This window comes from Cnephaeus nilssonii (genome assembly GCF_951640355.1).
Source record: "Cnephaeus nilssonii genome assembly, chromosome: 5".
NCBI lineage: Eukaryota > Metazoa > Chordata > Mammalia > Chiroptera > Vespertilionidae > Cnephaeus > Cnephaeus nilssonii.
The window spans coordinates 40,167,729-40,188,819 of NC_137076.1; the positions used below are offsets into that span (position 1 = coordinate 40,167,729).

The following is a 21,091-nucleotide window of genomic DNA, read 5'->3' on the forward strand; positions in this document are numbered from 1 at the left end:
GAAACAAGTAAAAAGCCTATGCAATAATAGGTATTTAAGAGGAAACTACATGTTAAATGGTCCAATCTCTCAGGAGAGGTCCTCTAGCTGGTTTGGGGAACTGGAGTGCTTTTATGGAGAAATATCTGCCTGCTCTGTTCCTTAGACCTCCCCCGAGGCCTGACCTGGACCCTCCCTTCTCTATAGGACAGTGTCGGTGGGTAGAGATGGGATTACAGAAAAGCTCAGACCCAAGACCCACAAGCCAAATCTAGTTTCATGTTGTCCAGGGATCCTCTGACCTACGGGTATAAAGGCAGACTAGGAATTAACACCAACTAAAGAGTTTTGCCTGACTCAGAACCTCATTCACAAGGCAACACTAGGTCCTTTCCAGGCCAGAGGGAAGTATTTCTGTTATCAACATGCATTCTCTACTGTGTGAGGCTTACTTTCAATTTGATGAGTCTATCATTTATTTTCAAAACTAAAACAAATTGATACTAATTCATAACCAACCTCTGAATCTTCACATTGTTAGCTAATATAGATAAGTAGTATAGATAATTCATTGTAGATTCTCAAAATTAATGACACCATCATGTGTTAATCAATAGAGGTCATACAAGGACAACTTCAATGTCAAATATGAACAACCTGGGTAAACAATTATAACTTAATTTTATTTACTCCAGATTTTATGTTGGTCCTAAACTACTTGATATTCTGAGAAGCATTAAACTCCCCAGTGTTCAACAGAGTCATGCTCACAGGCAGGTTAGAAAATCAGATGCTACAGTGAAGGAATTCTCTAGTAAGAGCACAGTATTTTCCAGATTGTTTATTTTTCTTATTTTTCACTAGGATGTGGAATTATACAGTATGCTTTGGTGGTTTAAAAAGTGAAGACTCTTGAACTTGAGTTCATCTTCTAGCTCTACTACTTCCAAACTAGTGATCTTGGGAACATGGTTTAATCTAATTGTGCCTCCGTTTTGTCATCCTATAAAGTGGGGCTAGTATTAGTACCCATACAACAGAGTTGTTGTGAAGATTAAATGAGTTTATACATGTCAATGTTTGGCACACAATAAAGGTTCACTGTTGCTATCATCAATAGAAGATATTTCTAGTAACGTGCAAGCTTGTAGCCACTTCAATAGAAACCATATGACTTTTCTTTGAATGTTCTCTCCCTTCCAACAGGAAAATGGCAGATGCACGAGGGCGGCCTCCTGAACATCACCAAGGTGTCTTTTTCAGACCGAGGGAAATACACATGTGTTGCCTCCAATGCCTACGGCATTGTGAACAACACGGTGACCCTGCGCGTCATCTTCACCTCGGGAGACATGGGTGTCTACTACATGGTGGTCTGCCTCGTGGCCTTCACCATCGTCATGGTCCTCAACATCACCCGTCTGTGTATGATGAGCAGCCACCTGAAGAAGACAGAGAAGGCCATCAACGAGTTCTTTAGGACAGAAGGTGCAGAGAAGCTGCAGAAGGCATTCGAGATCGCCAAGCGGATCCCCATCATCACCTCAGCCAAAACTCTAGAGCTTGCCAAAGTCACCCAGTTCAAAACCATGGAGTTTGCCCGCTACATTGAAGAGCTGGCCAGGAGTGTGCCGCTGCCTCCTCTCATTATGAACTGCAGAACCATCATGGAGGAAATCATGGAGGTGGTCAGGCTGGAGGAGCAGGGGCAGAATTTTGTGCAGCACACACCAGAAGGCCAGGAAGCCATGGACAGGGATGAGGTGTACATGATCCGAAACTCTCTGAAGCGAAGTGACTCTCCCACCGCCGACTCAGACGCCTCATCGCTGCATGAACAGCCTCAGCAGATTGCCATCAAGGTGTCCGTGCATCCACAATCCAAAAAAGATCACGTGGATGACCAAGAGGGTGTACAGTTTGAAGATGTCAAAGATGAAGAGGACACAGAACTGTCAGCTGAACAATCCCCAGAAACTGTAGAGCCTTCTACAGATGTAACATCCACAGAGCTAACGCCTGAAGAGCCCACACCTGTTGAGCCCATGGCTGTTGAGGTATCAGATAGAGTCCCGCCGCCAGCTCACCTGGAAACTACAGAGCTGGCAGTGGCACATGAAAGAAACACCTGCATTATTTATGAAAGCCATGTCTAATATCAACTCTGAAAAGCTATGCATATTAAGAAAATCAGGGGCTGCTCCTCGTAGTCCAGATGTAGTACGCACTTGCCACTAAGCCTTACCAGGAGACTCTCATCCCTTAGGTAGGAGTGATGCTATTGTAGAAGGGGAAACACCTGTGTGCAGTCCTTGTGACTGGACTCCCCAGGAGAAAAGGATGCAGGAAACATCAGGGTGCAGAATTGATGCTATTGTCCAACTGATACAAGTTTTAGAGACAATTCTCTGCCAAATACTTTCACTGGTGATGCCCTTTTGGCAAAGAGTACACTACTGTAAGATAAATTCTGAGTTCAAGAGCCCTGTCCAATGCACACTGCATTGCTTTTCTTTAAAAAAAAAATTATAGGTCTGCTACAATAGCAAATGCACGTATATGGGTTTGTTGCACTTTCTTCTCAGTCCTTGTTCCTTTCACTGTTCCTTGAAATGGAGTAGTTGTTGTTATATTAATACTAATGGCTCTTTCTGACTTAGTCTTCTATGTCCTTGCTTTCCCCTAGAACATTTACCTCAGAGGCTTTGGTATCAGTCACCAGTACCAGGGCTGATATCTACAAGTCATTTATAATGTTCCAGAGTAGTCACTAGACTCCTTGTTTTTGTTATTCCCAAGGCCTATTTTCATACCTTGATTTTTACTTGTTTCCAATAAAGCTGCTGTAAGTGAAACTGAGAAAAACTTTGCCCAGGAACAGCACTTTAATAGCCAAATGAAAACGTGTTTACCTGTCCAATTCTGAGAACCTTTGTGTGAGCTCAACTGAAGTATGGTGGTGATGGTGGATTATAAAAGGTTGAGTATACCGTAATAACCATGAAAACTGCTGTTTTTACATTTAAGTAACATCATCCTCAAAAAAAAAAACACAACCTGATCTTTACCTGGAAAATTTATTGCTTCCTAAGTCAGAGGCATTTGAATCCCTGTAGGTTGTAGAATATTGGCTACCCAAGGACTTGGAGGGAAGGATAATGAAGAGCTAATATGCTAATTAGACCAAACAGCAGAACAACCATCCGGACAACCTTCCAGACGAAGCCGGGGCCACGATGGCTGAGCTCCTTGCATGAATTTTGTGCATTGGGCCTCTAGTATTATAATAATAGTATAGGAAACTGTACCATCAAATTTCATGCCAAAAGTATTAAATTAATTTTTAGTCTCACAAGAAAGTTATAAGCAAGGTAGAATGATGTCATAGACAAAAGACAAAACTAGTCATCCAAAGGCCAACACCTTACCTGGCAGTGCCAATAACCAGCTGCCTGGCTTTGGGCAAGTTTGGGTTTCAGTTTCCTTATCTGTCAGAGGCAGAAGACTTGGTGAGTCCTAAGCACCATTTAAATAGTCTCATTCTCTCACAGAACCAAACCAATATTATCCTTGTTCTTTTTCACAGTTACTTTAAAGATTGTCATTTGTATCTCTAATGTTGTTTATGCTGCATTACTTACTCAATAATGAGTAAGTATGATTTTCAAAAATCATAGCATTTTAAGTAAATTGTAGATCTTCTCCCCCCTTGCCCCACAAATTAATCATTTGACCACTTCTACAATTTAGATTTAATCATGATGAGAACAAGTGGTGTTATTTCATGTTCACTTAGGAGGAGGGAGACACTAACCTTAAAGCAGTTATAAGGGTCATGACATTGGAGGTTAGTTACATGGACCACATTGGTGATGAGAGAGCAGATGAAGATGTCTAGTCCTTAATCTGCCACTCTCTGGATAAGTGAGTGACCTTGGGCAGTTCCCTTCTCCATTCTGGGGTTTAATCTTTTTGACTTGCAAAATATAGGGGTTGTTGTGCTCGTTGATCACAAAATCCCTTATAGCTCAGACATTTAAAGTTTTATGGAAAATTGGTAATCTCTCATGGTGGCCCTCATAGCATGAGACATGCAATATTAGGAACAAAAATGGGTACATGAGGTTGGATGCTTTTGCTGTCCAAACTTTACAGCAAATGTCTCTAGCTCTGTAGCTGAGGGCAGTGGGTATGGCTTTAGGAATGGCTTTGACAGTTTTTTTACTCCTCGATACCTGATATTGAAGGCAAACTCACAAGATGTGGAGTTTGATCAGACATCTCTTGGTCAAGAATGAACTCTTGGCATCTTGGGTGGTCACATAAAGAAATTAGTAGTGAGCAACAAGAGAAACCATGCTTCCTGATTGGGCTCTCCTGATTGGGATTTTATGTATTTGGATGCAGAAAAGTTTTATCTCCAACTCTCAGAATATAAACATTTTTCACTTGTTATAGAGGTCAACAAACTCTTACCAGGGATCTATATACCCAAAACAAGAAAGACTTAAGCTCACTTTGGGGTATTGTGAGAACTGTTTCTCAATGTATTCTGTTTTCATTCCACCCAAACCCATGTGCATATTTCCACATGAAAATTACAGGAGAAGACATCTAGTATTTCATCTAGACATTGATTCAGGGTAAAACGTTTAAAATGGGCAAATTTTTTATGAAGTAGGAGCAGAAATGTGTGACCAAAGAATGTTTCCATTTTGCTTTTAGCTTCTTTAGACTGAGGAGATTATATCAAAATGTTCTCCCTCTTTAAGCATCCAAAAGCTCTTGATATAATAATAGCCAACCTAAAGGGAAATTGGCTTACAACAGAGATTTCTCCTCCCAGAAATTCTACACTCTTTCTATCCATCCTATTGCTTCTTACAAAGGGAGAAAGGTTCTCCTGCTAGAATATGAAATGTAGATGACCTTGTGACTTTCAGCTGATTTTCGAAGATCAATAAGATTCATAGACATATGGCTATGTGAGTGTGTGTGTGTGTGTGTGTGTGTGTGCGCACACACACACACACACACACACACACACATACGCACAACACATGTCAGACTCATTTGGGCAGTTTTAAAAGCTTAACACCAAATCCCAAGCTATGTTCCTTGGGTTATATGTAGTCCTTCTCAAAATCAAACAATTTCGGGTTTCTGAGTCATCTGGTTATATTCTAGCAATTTTTTTCTTGAAATTCTGAAAATAATTCAGATAGTATGCATATTTAATTCACATAGGTGTCTGCAAACTTGGATGGTATTTATTGTAAATGAAACATTTATACTGAAAAATATGTAATGTATAGTGGTTTTGTTTAATATATTATATTTTCATATTGTTAGGGCACATCTACTCTTCTCATCTTTTTGTATATCATACTTAATAAAAAGAAATACTAATACTTGACTGACTGAAATCTCTAGGAACTAAATGTGATGCCTAATCTATAGAAATCACTCTGAAAATCTGTGAATGTTCTCATACCAAGCATTATTGTGTCGTCATTACATCAAGAATGATCTGTCTCAGATGTTTATAAGCATTCCTTTTTTTCAAAACTATGGATTCTGGAATCCCCTTCCTTTCTTTTTCTTTTTTGTTGTTTGCTGCATTTTTAATTGTGTATGTTGTTTAAGCTTCCCTTTAAAGGGCAAGTGTGAGATAAGAAAACAACTTAATGGAAAGACAGAATTGAACTATGGCTCTGTAGATTATTTAATGAACTGATAACCTGTTTTAAATCTAATGCTTGGGTTGTTATTTATTAGTGATCTAAGATCTGCTCACTTCTTTAGTACATAAAGAAAATGTGAGGCACAATGAATATTTGCATGTTTTGTACAGGCACACTCTCAATGTGGTGCAGCCAACACAAATCAAGTTCACTATACAAATACCAATCCCAGCCACGGGAGGAACCATTTTACAATGGCAAATCTGGCATCTTTTATTCGCAAATGGAAATATTGTGCCAGTGTTGAAACTCTGAAATGGTTCTGTTAAAGGGGGATTTCCTCTCAGTGTTTCATTTGGTAAGAAAATGGAGCGTTTAACTCTTCTTTCAGATACTCTATTTTATACTCAGCACAGTTCAACTACTGACCTGTACCTATCTTCCCATATCCTTTTAGCAATCCCTTAAGATTATTATTCCTGTTTCTACTAGACTTTTAAACTAATTTATTGTAGTCTTTAAATACCTATCAGATCTCATTGTATATTCCCACACATATTTTGAACACCTGATATCTCTAAGATATCAGGTGCTCAAAATATTCATTTTTACATTTACCTATTCAGTTAAAAGCCCTTCAGTAGATGACAACATTCATTTTCCTAATGCCTTTCTTGGGGCTTCTACAGTGATTAATCTGGTTTGGATGAAATAAATCAGTGTGGGGGGTAGAATCAAGTAAAATAGAATTGCTTATTATGTTTTCCAAAGGACTGAGAGTTTGTTATACAAGAAAATATATGAGGTTGGCAATGATCTTTATGATTCTATAGAGATACCATTTTAAGGAAGCTAATACTTAGACTACCACAATCAAAATTAAAGCTTTAGAGAATGTAAAACTATAAAACAATTAGCTCTAAGAATATTTTGGCATGAATTATTTTTTATTTAACCTGTAACAATAGCCTTCAAATGTATCTCTCTGATACCATAGAGCTGCCTACAATGAAGTAGTGTCCAAGAAGATGCTTGTATTTCTGTTTGGTTTGCTATATATCTACTTCTGCATATCCTGTATTAAAATTGGAAAGTAAAAAAATTTACCTGGGGAAAATGTCAAACTGGCGATTTTGTGAACTATAAATGTTCAACCTTTTAAAAGTAATTTAAATATGGAAACAAATGACTGATATTTAAGTTGATGTTACAGTAGAAAAAAAATGTGATTCATCCTGTATTTTGATTGTTGCTTTAATAAAGGGTTTGCACAGGTGTGAGGATTGTGTGTTGTGTCCCACCTAAAGGGCATGTCATTGTGGCCTGGTTTACTTTTTGCAATGGCATTAAGTTATTTTCCCTACCTTCTGCATCTGCAGCTCATCTTGGGGGGGGGGGAGGGAGAGAAATGAAATATTTTTTATGTCAAATTACCAACTATCCAAATTCAGAAACATTAACTTCATCCTATCTCCATCCATAAAACTTCATAGCAATTTACTTTTATCTGTATCAAGACATAATTTTTGACATGTAACATCAAGCTTATTGAAGAAAATCCAGAAAGATCAGGAAACTCACATATCCAGAACTTTCCACAGGAGTAGGCATGAGTAATAGGTCTGCCACAAAACATCTAGACAACACCCAATCCAGGACAAATCTAAGAACATGCTAAGTATGTCGGTTCCTTTGACGATCAGTAAGCTTCAAAAGCTGAATTCCACTCAGATGAGTCACGCAAGCAAAACAAGAAAGGAGAGTTAGGAATGGGAAAGGAAGGCACATGACAAGGGTAGAAAGTATTTTACTGTGGACTAAAGATGCAAAAGAAGTTACTGAGCAAGTGATACAATAAACCATACATATGGTATAACCATCCATAGGTTCTCTCAAGCGATAAAAAGGGTTTAAGAGAATTATGCTGGCATTCCTGGCAAAATGAATGATTGTGTCCTCATGAAAGAGAAAATAGGTAAGTTATGACCTAACCAGGTAATTTTGACTGGTGCATATTTTCAGACACAGAACAAACATACTAAATTATTTTTTGCAGATTTTGGAATGCCATGTTCTCCACGGGCCTTAATCAAAGGAGCTAGAGCTTGGTAAAGCTTAATGTTAATTAGTGATTTTAAAAGGATATAGTCACAGAGGTGGAAATTAAGTAGGATGTTATCTGATTTACATACCTTTTCTACAGTGTGCCTAACAAGTAGTAGCAGTTCAGTTCTGCTTGAAAATCTCTGATATCCCTGGCCAAGTAGCTCAATTGGTTGGAGCATTGTCCCGTACACCAAAAAGGTTGCTGGTTCAATCCCGTGCTCTCTCACAATGATCTCTCTCTCTCTCTCTCTCTCTCTCAAAATCAATAAAAACATCCTCGGATGAGGATTTTTTTAAAAAAAGGAAAAAAAATCTGATAAATAGAGACCACACTACCTCATGCAGCAGCATATTCAATTGTTGATAGGTTTTAAATTCTGAGTAAAAAATCTTAAAAGTAATACCACACTGGTCCTTGAGCTAGCTGAAAGCATGATTTAATCCTACTATGATAAATTGTCTCTTTTGCCCTGGCTGGGTAGCTCAGTTAGTTAGAGCATTGTCCTGATATGCCAAGGTTGTGGGTTTGATGTCCAATCAGGGCACATACAAGAATCAACCAATGAATGCATAAATAAGTGAAACAACAAATCAATGTTTTCTCTCTAAAATCAAAAACTAAAAATTAAAAAAAATTAAATTATCTTTTTACTGTCAAGATAATTAAAACAAAATTAAAATTATAAATGTATTCATAGAAAAGAGAGAATTACAAATATTGGGGGTGCTCCTGACACTACTACATTAATTACATGCCATGTGACACTCATTCTTTTGTGTGAATTGTTTCTGCCAATTGGTGTTAGAAGAAGAAGTCAAGTCGGGTGCTTCCCCATAACACCTAGGGCCCCTCCCCCCCCCCCCCCCCCCCCCCCCCCCGCCCTGGGATGCCCTAAGGCTACAGCTCATAAAATAATGGATAGTTCAAGAAACCAGAACAAAAAAGGAAAGCAGCAGCAGACTTGTTGCCTTGGTGATTATGGTTCTGAAGGACCATTAGAATTGACATACTGAAAGAAGTGCATATAAGTGTTAAGTAGAATATTGAGGTATTTTTGAATAGCAATTGGATGAGAGCCAGCACCAATTGCATTTACACTATTAGGGAAAATGAAGACTCCAAGACTCAATGATAATTCTCCTAAAATACTAAAGAACTAATATTAAATAAGCTAAAAATATGAGTGAAGATTGATAAAGCAATATGAGTTTTCTCCCAAAATAATTTTTCACTACCAATGGAGTGGATTTTCTTTTAATTGACTCATGTTTTAAGGTTCATTATAGAATAGGAATCCCAGTGAATCTTAAAAGGATAGAAGTCAAAATTGGGGGACTTCTTGTGGTTTAGTGTAAATGCTGCACAGCATCTATTTCCTGAAAATTGTTATGAGTCAGATAAAGCTGATACATATTGAAGACCCCTGACGTGATCAGTGCCTCTGGTTTTATTATGATTGATTTTTATGTTTGCAGGTGCTGCATACTTCTTCCACGTAGGCATTTGATGGGTTGCACAAAGTTGTCCCAAAGCCTTAAGAAAATTCCTAATTATAACCATCAAACTTTTCACATGAAGTGGGGAGAAAATGACAAGTGTGTCTAAAGAAGATAAAATTCTGCCCCAGCCATGCAGCTTGCCCTCATTGTCAATGGTGTTTCCTATTGGCAGTCCCTGCTGGCATTCCCTCAGTTGTTTGGCCAGTGGACCAAGTTATTATGCAGAAAGTAAAATGCTTGATTACAGAATAGATTCTATGAGAAAATTGATCTACCATTTAGTAGACACTTGATGAGTTAACATAAAAGGTAAATTTTAATGTTGGTGATGTTTAGAATTATTTTAAAACTGAAACATAGAAATTATGACCTGGCATCATATTTGTAAAAATGTCTTCATCTAAAGAAGAAATTTGAAGTTGCAGAAAATTTAAATACATTCTATTTGTGTGTGAGGGGGCAGGATGATAGTGGATATGGGTATTATGTGATCATTAAATTTTTTAATGTGCAGAATATAGCTTCCCTATCTTTTGTCCTTGCAGTAATTATTGAGATACATTAATATTTTTAAAAACCTGCCAGGTCCTGGAAAATAAATTTAACCCCAAATCTACATATATATAATTCTTTATCATATTACCTACTCTGTAGTAACTTCTCATTCATAATGATTGAGGTAAGTTGTTATATTTTACTTTCTGTGAATCCTTTGAGGTTGGAAATTGCTATGTTTCATTCAAGTTTACTATTCTCTATTTTATTAATCAAATATTTTACTAATTTTATTTTTAAATATATATTTATTTATTTCAGACGGGAAGGGAGAGTGAGAGATAAAAACATCAATGATGAGAGATAATCATTGATCTGCTGCCTCCTACATGTCCACTGGGGACATGTGCCCCAAATGGGAATCAAATCGTGACCTCCTGGTTCATAGGTCGATGGTTGATGCTCAACCACTGAGTAACACCAGCTGGGCCATTTTACTTATTTTGAATCAATGATTTGCAACATGATTACAAAAAGATAACATCAGCTATATGATCTATAAACATTTTTATCTGAAGCTAAAAATGGAAGTCTTGTGCTCTGACACAAGAATAAGACATTGTTATTATACTACACTCACTAATAGACTGAATGTTTATGTCCACCCAAAATTCATATGTTGAAATCCTAATCCCCAATATGATTGTATTTGGAGGGGGGCCTTTGGTATGTGATAAGGTCATGAAGGTAGAGCCCTAATGAATGGGAGTAGTGTCCTTTTAAAAAAGATCCCTTGGAGCTCTCTGGCCCCTCCTCCCATTTAAGGACACAGCAAGAAGATGGCGTTCTTTGGACCAGGATGGATGCCAGCTCTCACCAGACACCAAATCTTCAACATCTTGATCTTGAACTTCCTGGCGTCAAGAACAGTAAGAAATAAACTTTGTTGTTTGAGCCACTCGCTTTGTGGTATTTTTGTCATAGCAAAACAAATGGACTAAGGTTGTGTAGTGAAAAATGGCACAATAACACATCACACATAAAGTACGACATGTTTCCTTCAAATCCTTACATAGGGAGTTGGATTACCTTTGAAAACATTTTCCTTAGATTTTTTAAGCTCTTTTCACCACTCTTATTCAATATAGTACTGGAAGTCCTAGCCACAACAATCAGATAAGAAAAAAACATAAAAGGCATCCAAATTGGAAAGAAAGAAGTCAAACTGTCATTATTCACAGATGACATGATATTGTACATAGAAAACCCTAAAGACTCCACCAAAAAAAAAAACTACTACATTTAATAAATGAATTTGGCAATGTAATAGGATACAAAACACCCAGAAATCGATGGCATTTTTATACACCAATAATGAATTCTCAGAAAGAGAAACTGAAAAAACAGTCACATTTACTATTGCCACAAAAAAATTAAATACTTGGGAATACACTAAATCAAGGAGTTAAAAGACCTATACTCAGAAAACTAAAGGACACTGAAAAAAGAGAGGAGGATATAAACAATTGGAAGAATATACCATGTTCATGGATTAGTAGAATTAGCATAATTAAAATGTCCATACTACCCAAAGCAATCTATAAATTCCATGCAATCCCTATTAAAATACCAATGGCACATTTCACTGATCTAGAACAAATACTCCAAAAATTTATATGGAACCAAAAAAGGACCCCAAATAGCCATAGCCAACTTGAGAAAGAAGAACAAAGTTGAAGGGATCACAATACCAGATATCAAGTTATACTACAAAGCTACTGTAATCAAAACAGCCTGGTACTGGCACAAGAACAAGCATATAGACCAACGGAACAGAACAGAATACCCAGTGACTGACCCAAGCTATTATGCTCAATTAGTATTTGACAAAGGAGGCAAGAGCATACACTGGAATAAAGACTGTCTCTTCAATAAATGGTGTCGGGATAATTGGACAGGTACATGCAAAAAACTGAAACTAAACCACCCACTTACAACATACACAAGAATAAACTCAAAATGGATAAAAGACTTAAATGTAGGTTGTAAAACCATAAAAATCCTAGAAGAAACCATAGGCAGCAAAATCTCAGACATTTCTCTTAGCAATATGTTTGCCGATACACCTCCTAGGGCAAACATGTCAAACTCAAAGGCAAACATGGGCCAAATAAACAAGGTTTAAGTTTATGAGGGCTGTAAAAAAACAAAAGCTTCAATTTTCATAGATATGTAGGTTTATTTTGATAAACATGCTGAATACAAAGGGATGAGATAAATGATAATCATTAACATAAAATAATAGAACATTTTAATAAAAATTAATATTTTTTCTTGAACATTAACTTACCAGACACTGAATAATTGCACAAATTAATAAGTGTAACACAAATAAATCTCTTTTTCCTGTTCCCTAAAAGTGAAATATTTCTTGCTGTGCACAACAAACAAGTCAGTCCAAGACTAATGATATGGTATTCCGCTGCTAAAATATTCACTGCTAGTATTAGTGGAGAGAAATGGTGAGCCTATGCATAAGGTGCATAAGGGAAATGAATGCAACACGATTATAATAACCAGTCATTAGCGAACGTTGTAGTTCATTATTAATAATTATGTATAACAGGATATTGTAAAAATTAAATTATGAAATTTTTATTAAAACTTTTCTTACATACCATTATATTGGCTGGTCCACAAAAATATTTGTGTGGGTTACATGCGGCCCGTGGGCCATAAGTTTGACATGCTTGTCCTAGGACAGTGGTTGGCAAACTGCGGCTCGCGAGCCACTTGCTGCTCTTTGGCTCCTTGAGTGTGGCTTTTCCACAAAATACCACGTGCGGGCGCGCACGTACAGTGCGATTGAAACTTCGTGGCAGAACTCCGACTTCATGCGCAGAAGTCGGTTTTCGGCTCTCAAAAGAAATTTCAATCGTTGTACTGTCGATATTTGGCTCTGTTAATTAATGAGTTTGCTGACCACTGTCCTAGGACAAGTGAAACTAAGGAGAAAATAAACAAGTGGGATTACATCAAAATAAAAAGCTTCTGTACAAAAAAGAAACCATCAACAAAATGAAAAAAGGAGCCCACTGTATGGTAGAACATATTTGGCAATGATACATCTGATAAAGGTTTAATATTCAAAATATATAAGGAGTATGTACAACTTAACAAAAGGAAAACAATCAAATTAAAAAATGGGCAAAGGACCTACATAGATACTTCTTCAAAAACTACATACAAATGGCCAAGAGACATAAAAAAAAAAAAGTTCAACATCACTAAATCATCAGAGAGATGCAAATTAAAATGACAATGGAGTATCACCTTACACTTGTCAGAATGGCTACCATCAACAAATCAACAAATGACAAGTGCTAGTGAAAACGTGGAGAAAAGGGGAAATCCTCGTACACTGCTGGTGGGAATGCAGACAGGTACAGCCACTATAGAAAACAGTATGGAGTTCTTCAAAAAATTAAAAATGGAACTATCATTTGACCCAGTGATCCTACTTCTAGGAACATATCCTAAGAAACTCAAAACACCAATTGGAAAGAATAGATGCACCCCTATGTTCATAACAGTGTAATTTACAATAGCTAAGATCTGGAAACAGCCCAAGTGCCCATAAGTAGATGAGTGGATAAAAAAACGGTGGTACATTTAAATCATGGAATACTATGCAGCTGCAAAAAAGAAGAATCTCTTACCCTTTGAGACAGCATGGAGGGACCTGTAGAGTATTATGCTAGAGAAATAAGCAAATCAGAGAAAGACAAATATCATATGATCTCACTCATATGTAGAATCTAATAAACTATTGAACAAAATAGATCCAGAGACATAGAAGCAAGGGACAGACTGATGAATCTCAGAGGGAAGGCAGGAGTGGGTGGGTGGGTGGGAAGAGATTAACCAAAGAGCTTATATGTACATATGCATAACCCATGAACACAGACAATAGTATGGTGAAGACCTGAGGGGGTAGTGGGTGTGGGGTGGAGGGGGTCAATAGGGAAAAAAAGGGGACATATGTAATACTTTTAACAATAAAGATAAATTTAACAGTAATAATAAAAAAATAAATCAATACAAATATATAATTATAAACCTTCATTTTATATTCACTAGCATAGAAAAATTATAATATAGTCATGATTGTCCTGTTTATGTGAGCTCTCAAGAGCATGGCTGCACTCGGTCAGTAGAGCTAACTGGCTGAGTATTCCTGGTGCAATTCCGGCTCAGAGCACATGTCAGAGTTGCTGGATCCCCTGATAGGGAGCATACAAGAGGCAGCCAATTAGTTTCTCCCATCATCCATGTTTCTATCTCTCCCTTCCTCTCTCTAAAAATCAATTTTAAAAAACATATTGAAAGAGGATGGCTCTGCTTTATGACACCAGATTTAGATTCAGTCATTTATGTAAACATAAAATTATCTCACTCCAATTAGTATTCAAAATGTATATGGTAGACTAAACCTTAATTACTTGTTTATGAATATGTGTTTGCTAATATGCATATATGAATTTTATTTTTCTAAATACTCTGAGCCTAGAACATAAAACACATTTCTAATTAGACTTTTTATCCTACATAATAAAAGATTAATATGCAAATCGACTGAACCGTGGAACGATCAGTTGCTATAATGTGCACTGACCACCAGGGGGTAGACGCTCAACGCAGGAGCTGCCCCCTGGTGGTCAGTGCACTCCCACAGGGGCAGCGCTGCTCAGCCAGAAGCCAGGCTCAAGACTGGCGAGCGCAGTGGCGATGGTGGGAGCCTCTCCCGCCTCCGCAGCAGTGCTAAGGATGTTCAATTGCTGGCGTAGGCCCATTCCCCGTGACTCCCGATTGCGAGAAGGTGCAGGCCAGGCTGATGGACAACCCCTCCCCTGCCCCGAGTACACGAATTTCGTGCACCAGGCCTCTAGTTTTGAGATAATTGTAGATTCACATGCAGTTATAAGAAACAGTACAGAGAGAACCCCTCTACCCTTTACCCAACGTCCCTCAATAGAAATATCTTGAGAAACTATAGTCCGCTATTACAATTGGTAACAGCATTGATACAATTTCCCAATCTTAATCAGATTTCCCCAGTTTTACCTGTATTCATTTGTGTGGTCTATTCCATTCCATACAATGTTATCATATGTAAGCTTGTGTCTCCACCACCATGGTCAAGATACAGAACAGCTCCATGAACACAGGAGCCCCCATGATGCTTCCTTATAAGCACACCTACCTACCTCCTGCCCCAGAACATTTTTTTAATTCTTCTTTTTAATCTTTATTGTTGAAAGTATTACATAAGTTCCCCTTTTCCCTCATTGATCTCTTCCAGCCCTCCCCTGCCCTCCCGCCCCAGGCCTTCACCACCCATTGTCTGTGTCCATGGGTTATGCATATATGCATACAAGTTCATTGGTTGATCTCATCCCACCTTCCCTCTGAGATGCGTCAGTCTATTCCATGCTTCTATGTCTCTGGATATATTTTGTTCATTAGTTTATTTTGTTCTAATTAGAGTCAGCATGAGTGAGATCATGTGATACTCCATACATGACCATTATCCCCCTACTAGAGGCCCAGTGCACAAAAATTCATGCACTCAGGGGGGTAGTTCCTCAGCCCAGACTTCACCCTCTCACAATCCAGGACCCTCAGGTAGGGCCCCTAGGCCTGGCCTGAGATCAGGGCCTATTAGAACTTTCCTTCCCCGGGCTGCAGGCAGCTGGCCCCACCCCCACCGCTGCCACTGCTTGCCATCTGTGCAGCACTGCTCCCCCTCCCCTGCAACTGGTGGCCTCCCTCTGCAGGTGACAGGCTGGGATGCAATGGCTTTGCTGGCCTGGGCCTCCCTCTTTCTTTGCTGGGGGATGGGGCCAGCCCTGCAAGGGGGTGTCTGCCCTACCTGATCACCGCTAACTGCTCGCTTACCTACCTGATCACCCCTAACCACTGGTCTGCCTATCTGATTCCCCTTAATCCCTCTGCCTGCCTGCCTGATTGCCCCTTACCGCTTTCTTGGGGGCTGGACCAGCCCGGTGAGGGGCCGTCTGCCTACCTGATCTCCCCTAACCACTTGTCTGCCTACCTGATTACCCCTAACCCCTCTTCCTGCCTGCCTGATTGCCCCTTACCGCTTGCTTGGGGGCGGGGCCAGCACTAACTTCCAGTTTTTCAGCCTCTGGTCGTTACTGGTCGTTACGACCCAGGGTTTGTATATATTAGGATACCCTCCTCTACCTTCCTCCACCCCCTTCTCCCCACAGCAATCATCACACTGTTGTCTGTGTCCATATTATATTTGTCTTACAAAATTTTTATAGCCGTTTATCAACAGTAGAATGTAACATTTCTTGTCAATATTTTTTATCAGAGTAAACCCCTAAATGGTTTTTCTTTCGTTTCCCCTTAACAATACACACCCCTCTTCCTCCCTCTCTTATAGGCAGTTTAATTTAATAAATGATCCCATGTTCTAAAGAACAAAAAAGTTAAAGAATTTTCCCAATACCATAATATAATCTTCAGTTCCTAAACTGTGAACTCTCTATAGAGAGGAATCACATCTGTATCATCACAGTGCTTTCCACAAAACCTGAAAGATTACTGGCTTTCATAAATGTTAATTGAAAGGAAACAAGTATGTCCTCCTGAGTCTAGATAATTAGGATTTATTGGAATTGGATTAATGTCTTCATTCATAGGGCCCAGTGAAAGATGAAAGTACATTTTGAAGAGACTCTTTGAACCTAAAACCATACTCGCATAGTATCTTCCACTCCCAGGATGATTTTTCTGGCTGGATTTCTTTTTACAATAATAAAAGAGTAATATGCAAATTGACCATACCTCTGCTACACACACCAGCCACTCCCACCAGCCACGCCCACCAGCCAATCAGGAGCAAATATGCAAATAAACCCAACCAAGATGGCTGAAGCCACAGAGAGCAGGAGGGAGGCTTGGGTTTCCCTGGCAATGGAGGAAGCCAAGTTTTCCGCCTGCCCTTGCCAGCCTAGGCCTCCACTCAATGCTAAAAAGTTTCCATTGTAGAAGGTAAATAAATTCCAACAGAAATGGCTGCAGCCACGGAGCAAGCAGGAGGCTTGGCTCTGCTCCAGGCTACAAAGTTTCAATTGTAGAAGATACATAAATCCCAGATACCAGGGCCTCCGCTTGGGTCACCAGGGAGTGTGGCCGGCCTGCAAACCACCACAGGCCCCTCTCCCAGGCCGCCCGATGCCCCAAGGGAACCCCCACCCTGATCTGGGACACCCTTCAGGGCAAACAAACTGGCCCCCACCCATGCACCAGGCCTCTATCCTATATAATAATAGTAATATGCAGATTGACCATCACTCCAACACACAAGATGGCTGCCTCCATGTGGTCAAAGATCCTGCCTCCATGTGGACACAAGATGGCCAGCAGGGGAGGGCAGTTGGGAGGGACCAGGCCTGCAAGGGAGGGCAGTTGGGGGGGACCAGGCCTGAAGGGGAGGGCAGTTAAGGGTGACCAGGCCTGAAGGGGAGGGTAGTTAGGGGCAAACACACTGGCAGGGGAGCAGTTAGGCATCAATCAGGCTGGCAGCGGAGTGGTTAGGGGGTGATCAGGCTGGCAGGCAGAAGCGGTTAGGGCCAATCAGGAAGGCAGGCAGGCGAGCAGTTGGGAGCCAGCAGTCCTGGATTGTGAGAGGGATGTCCAACTGTCCGTTTAGGCCCGATCCCACTGGGCCTAAACAAGCGGTCGGACATCCCTCGAGGGGTCCCAGATTGGAGAGGATGCAGGCTGGGCTGAGGGACCCCCCCCCCCGGCTCTGTGCACGAAATTAGTGCACTGGGCCTCTAGTCCTACCTAATAATAGACAAATATGCAAATTGACCATACCTCCAACACACCCACAAGCCACGCCCATGAGCCACGCCCACCATCCAATCAGAGCGAGTGTCCAAATTAACCCAACCAAGATAGCTACAGCCACAGAGAGCAAGGTTTCCTAGGTAACAGAGGAAGCCAAGCTTTCCACCTGCCATTGCCAGGCCTAAGCCTCCACTCAAGCTACAAAGTTTCAATTATAGAAGGTAAACAAATTCAAACAGAAATGGCGGCAGAACGGAGCTTGAGAGAGCAAGCCAGGGTTGTCCCCGGCAACAGGGGAAGCAAAGCTTGCCACACACCCTGGCCAGGCCCACCCGCTTAAGGCAACAAAGTTTCAATTATAACCCCAACAGAAATGGCTGCCAGCCACGAAGGGAGCCCCAGGCTTGGCTCCGCTCCAGGCTACAAAGTTTCAATAGTAGAAAGAAAATAAATTCCAGATACCAGGGCCTCCGCTTGGGTTGCCAGGGGGTGTGGCCGACCTGCAAACCACCACAGGCCCCTCACTCAGGCCACCCCACACCCCAAGGGAACCCCCACCCTGATCAGGGACACCCTTCAGGGCAAACCAGCTGGCCCCCACCCCTGTACCAGGCCTCTATCCTATCTAATAAAAGAGTACTATGCAGATTGACCATTACTCCAACACACAATATGGATGCCCCCATGTGGTCAAAGATCCTGCCCCCATGTGGACACAAGATGGCCAGCAGGAGAGGGCAGTTGTGAGGCACCCGGCCTGCAAGGGAGGGCAGTTGAGAAGGACCAGGCCTGCAAGGGAGGGCAGTTGAGAGGGACCAGGCCTGCAAGGGAGGGCAATTGGAGGTGATCAACCCTGCAGGAGAGGGCAGTTAGGGGTGACCAGGCCAGCAGAGGAGGGAAGTTGGGGGCAAACAGGCTGGCAGCGGAGTGGTTAGGGGGTAATCAGGCTGGCAGGCAGAAGTGTTTAGGGGCAATCAGGAAGGCAGGCAGGCAAGCAGTTGGGAGCCAGCAGTCCTGGATTGTGAGAGGGATGTCCTACTGCCCTTGAGGGGTCCCAGATTGGAGAGGGTACAGGCTGGGCTGAGGGACAACCCCCCTCCGTGCACGAATTTCGTGCACCGGGCCTCTAGTATATCTATAATAATAAAAGTGTGATATGCTAATTAGACCGGACAGCCAAATGACCTTCCGGACGTCATTCCAGATGTCCTTTCAGATGAAGCCATGGTGGCGGGTGCCAAGGCAGAGGCAATTAGGGGTGATTAAGCAGGCAGGCAAGCAGCTAGGGGTGATCTGGCAGGTAGGCAGAATGGTTCGGGGCGATCAGGCAGGCAGGCAAGCAGGTAGGGGTGATTAGGCAGGCAGGCAGAGTGCTTAGGGACGATGAGGCAGGCAGGCGAGTGGTTAGGGGCGATAAGGCAGACATGCAGAGTGGTTAGGGGTGATCAGGCAGGCAGATGCAGGATCAGGCCTAAACTGGCAGTCGGACATCCCCCAAGGGGTCCTGGATTATGAGAGGGTGCAGGTTGAGCTGAGGGATTCTGCTCTCCCCCCCCCCCCCCCGTGCACAAATTTCATGCACTGGGCCTCTAGTATATATATAAAAGCCTAAGCGACCAAACGACCAGTCAACCGGTCGCTATGATGCGCACTGACCACCAGGGGGCAGATGCTCAATGCAGGAGCTTCCCCCTGGTGGTCAGTGTTCTCCCACAATGAGAGCACTGCTCAGCGGACTGAAGGGCGCCAGATGCAGGGCTCACAGCTAGCAAGCACAGCTACAGCGGCATGAGCCTCTCCCGCCTCCATGGCAGCACTACCAAGTAGTGTGGCAGCAGGCAAAGCGGGGCCAGGATGAGTAGAAGTGGCACGGCACCCGGCCCAGGCTCGGGCTCCTCCCCGGCCACCTCCGCTTTGCGCACTACTACATCCCTTAAGGGTTACCGGATTGCAAGAGGGTGCAGGCCAGGCTGAGGGACCCCACCAGTGAACTAATCCGTGCACTGGGCCTCTAGTAAAATATAAATTTATTCCTTTTTTTTTTTTCTTTCACACTTTAGCCAAATGTTTGACAGAGCTGTTTAAAAGTCTTTTTCCACTCTAGTTATGTCATGGTGAGACAATTTTCTACAATTAGAAATCTACAGTGAATTTAAGAGAAAGGAACTGTGGCAATGAAATTACTTCTATGTCATTATGTGTCATGTTCTCTGCAGACACTTAACAGTTGCTAGAAGACAGAGCATCCTTTTGCAGCACGCATATTGGCAGTGAAAGCCAATGCACCCTCATTATAGGTTAATACAGTGGTCGGCAAACTCATTAATCAACAGAGCCAAATATCAACAGTACAACGATTGAAATTTCTTTTGAGAGCCAAATTTTTTAAACTTAAACTATATAGGTAGGTACATTGTTATTAACTTAATTAGGGTATGTGGTATTTTGTGGAAGAGCCACACTCAAGGGGCCAAAGAGCCGCATGTGGCTCACGAGCTGCGGTTTGCCGACCACTGGGTTAATACATTAACTGTCCAGATTGCCCTGGCTTTGTGCTATGTTTCTTTTACTTCAAGAAAAACAAAACGAAGTTCTAGTGAAAAAATAGGAATGGAAAATCCGGTTCCTGGAGCCTGTGCTATCTTCTCCTTCAATCTTTACCAAAGCAGACTGGCTTCCATGGAAAATTAATCTACAAACAGCTGATGAGTTTAAAATTTCCTTTCCTAAATGATAAGGTGTTTATCTTCCCTGATTTGCTTTCCTGGTACACACAAAGGGCAGCACTGCACATGGATCTCGTAGTAGGAACAGGAAAAATGCGCCTCATTAAGTGAGGGAATTATTTCAAGTTTGAGAAGGGATTGGCTATAATTAGCAGACTATACCAACTTAAATATGTATTGACTCCAACATCTTGACCCTGTGCATTCTGGTGTTGCCCACATGCATTTTTCTTCACATAGCCAGTTCCTATATTTGTGAAGGGCTACCTACCGTTCACATCCTTCATGGGGAGATGGACTTCTGCAGCTAGCTGGGACCTCATTTTCTCAAGGGGTCACCATTTCCTCGCCACCTCCTCCGAGGAATCCAGTTTCACCTTGTTTTTTATGCTCCTCCATCTTAGTCTTGTTGTGGGGCAAGTTGGACGAGTTATCCAGCTTTGGCCTCAGCCCCCAGTGGGTCATGAACACCTTTGTTTTTCTTCTCTCTTGAAGTTAGCCAGATGCTTCCAAGTAGGCTCAAATTTATACAGGCAACTACTGAATACACCCCAAGAGATACTGGCTTTTACTGGTTCTAGTATTTCTGCTATAATTATATCTTGTCCTTTCCAGCCACTAAGATTAGCATTGCTTTTAATGCTGTGGGTTAGCTTTTTCCTCATACTTTATGAGGTCCTTTGAAAGATAAGCCTGTATACTTCCTTAAGTCCA

At 41.2% G+C, this 21,091-nt stretch overlaps 1 protein-coding gene across 1 annotated transcript in view; it reads left to right on the forward strand.

Moving 5' to 3' along the window:
* The window catches only part of MFAP3L (microfibril associated protein 3 like), a 42,277-nt gene extending 37,264 nt beyond the window's left edge, over positions 1-5,013 (forward strand). The window contains exon 3 of the mRNA XM_079773277.1: positions 1,186-5,013. Within this exon, the coding sequence (XP_079629403.1) occupies positions 1,186-2,135 (950 nt within the window). The 3' untranslated portion in view covers positions 2,136-5,013. The remainder of the gene's footprint in view (positions 1-1,185) is intronic.
* Positions 5,014-21,091: the final 16,078 nt, after the last annotated feature.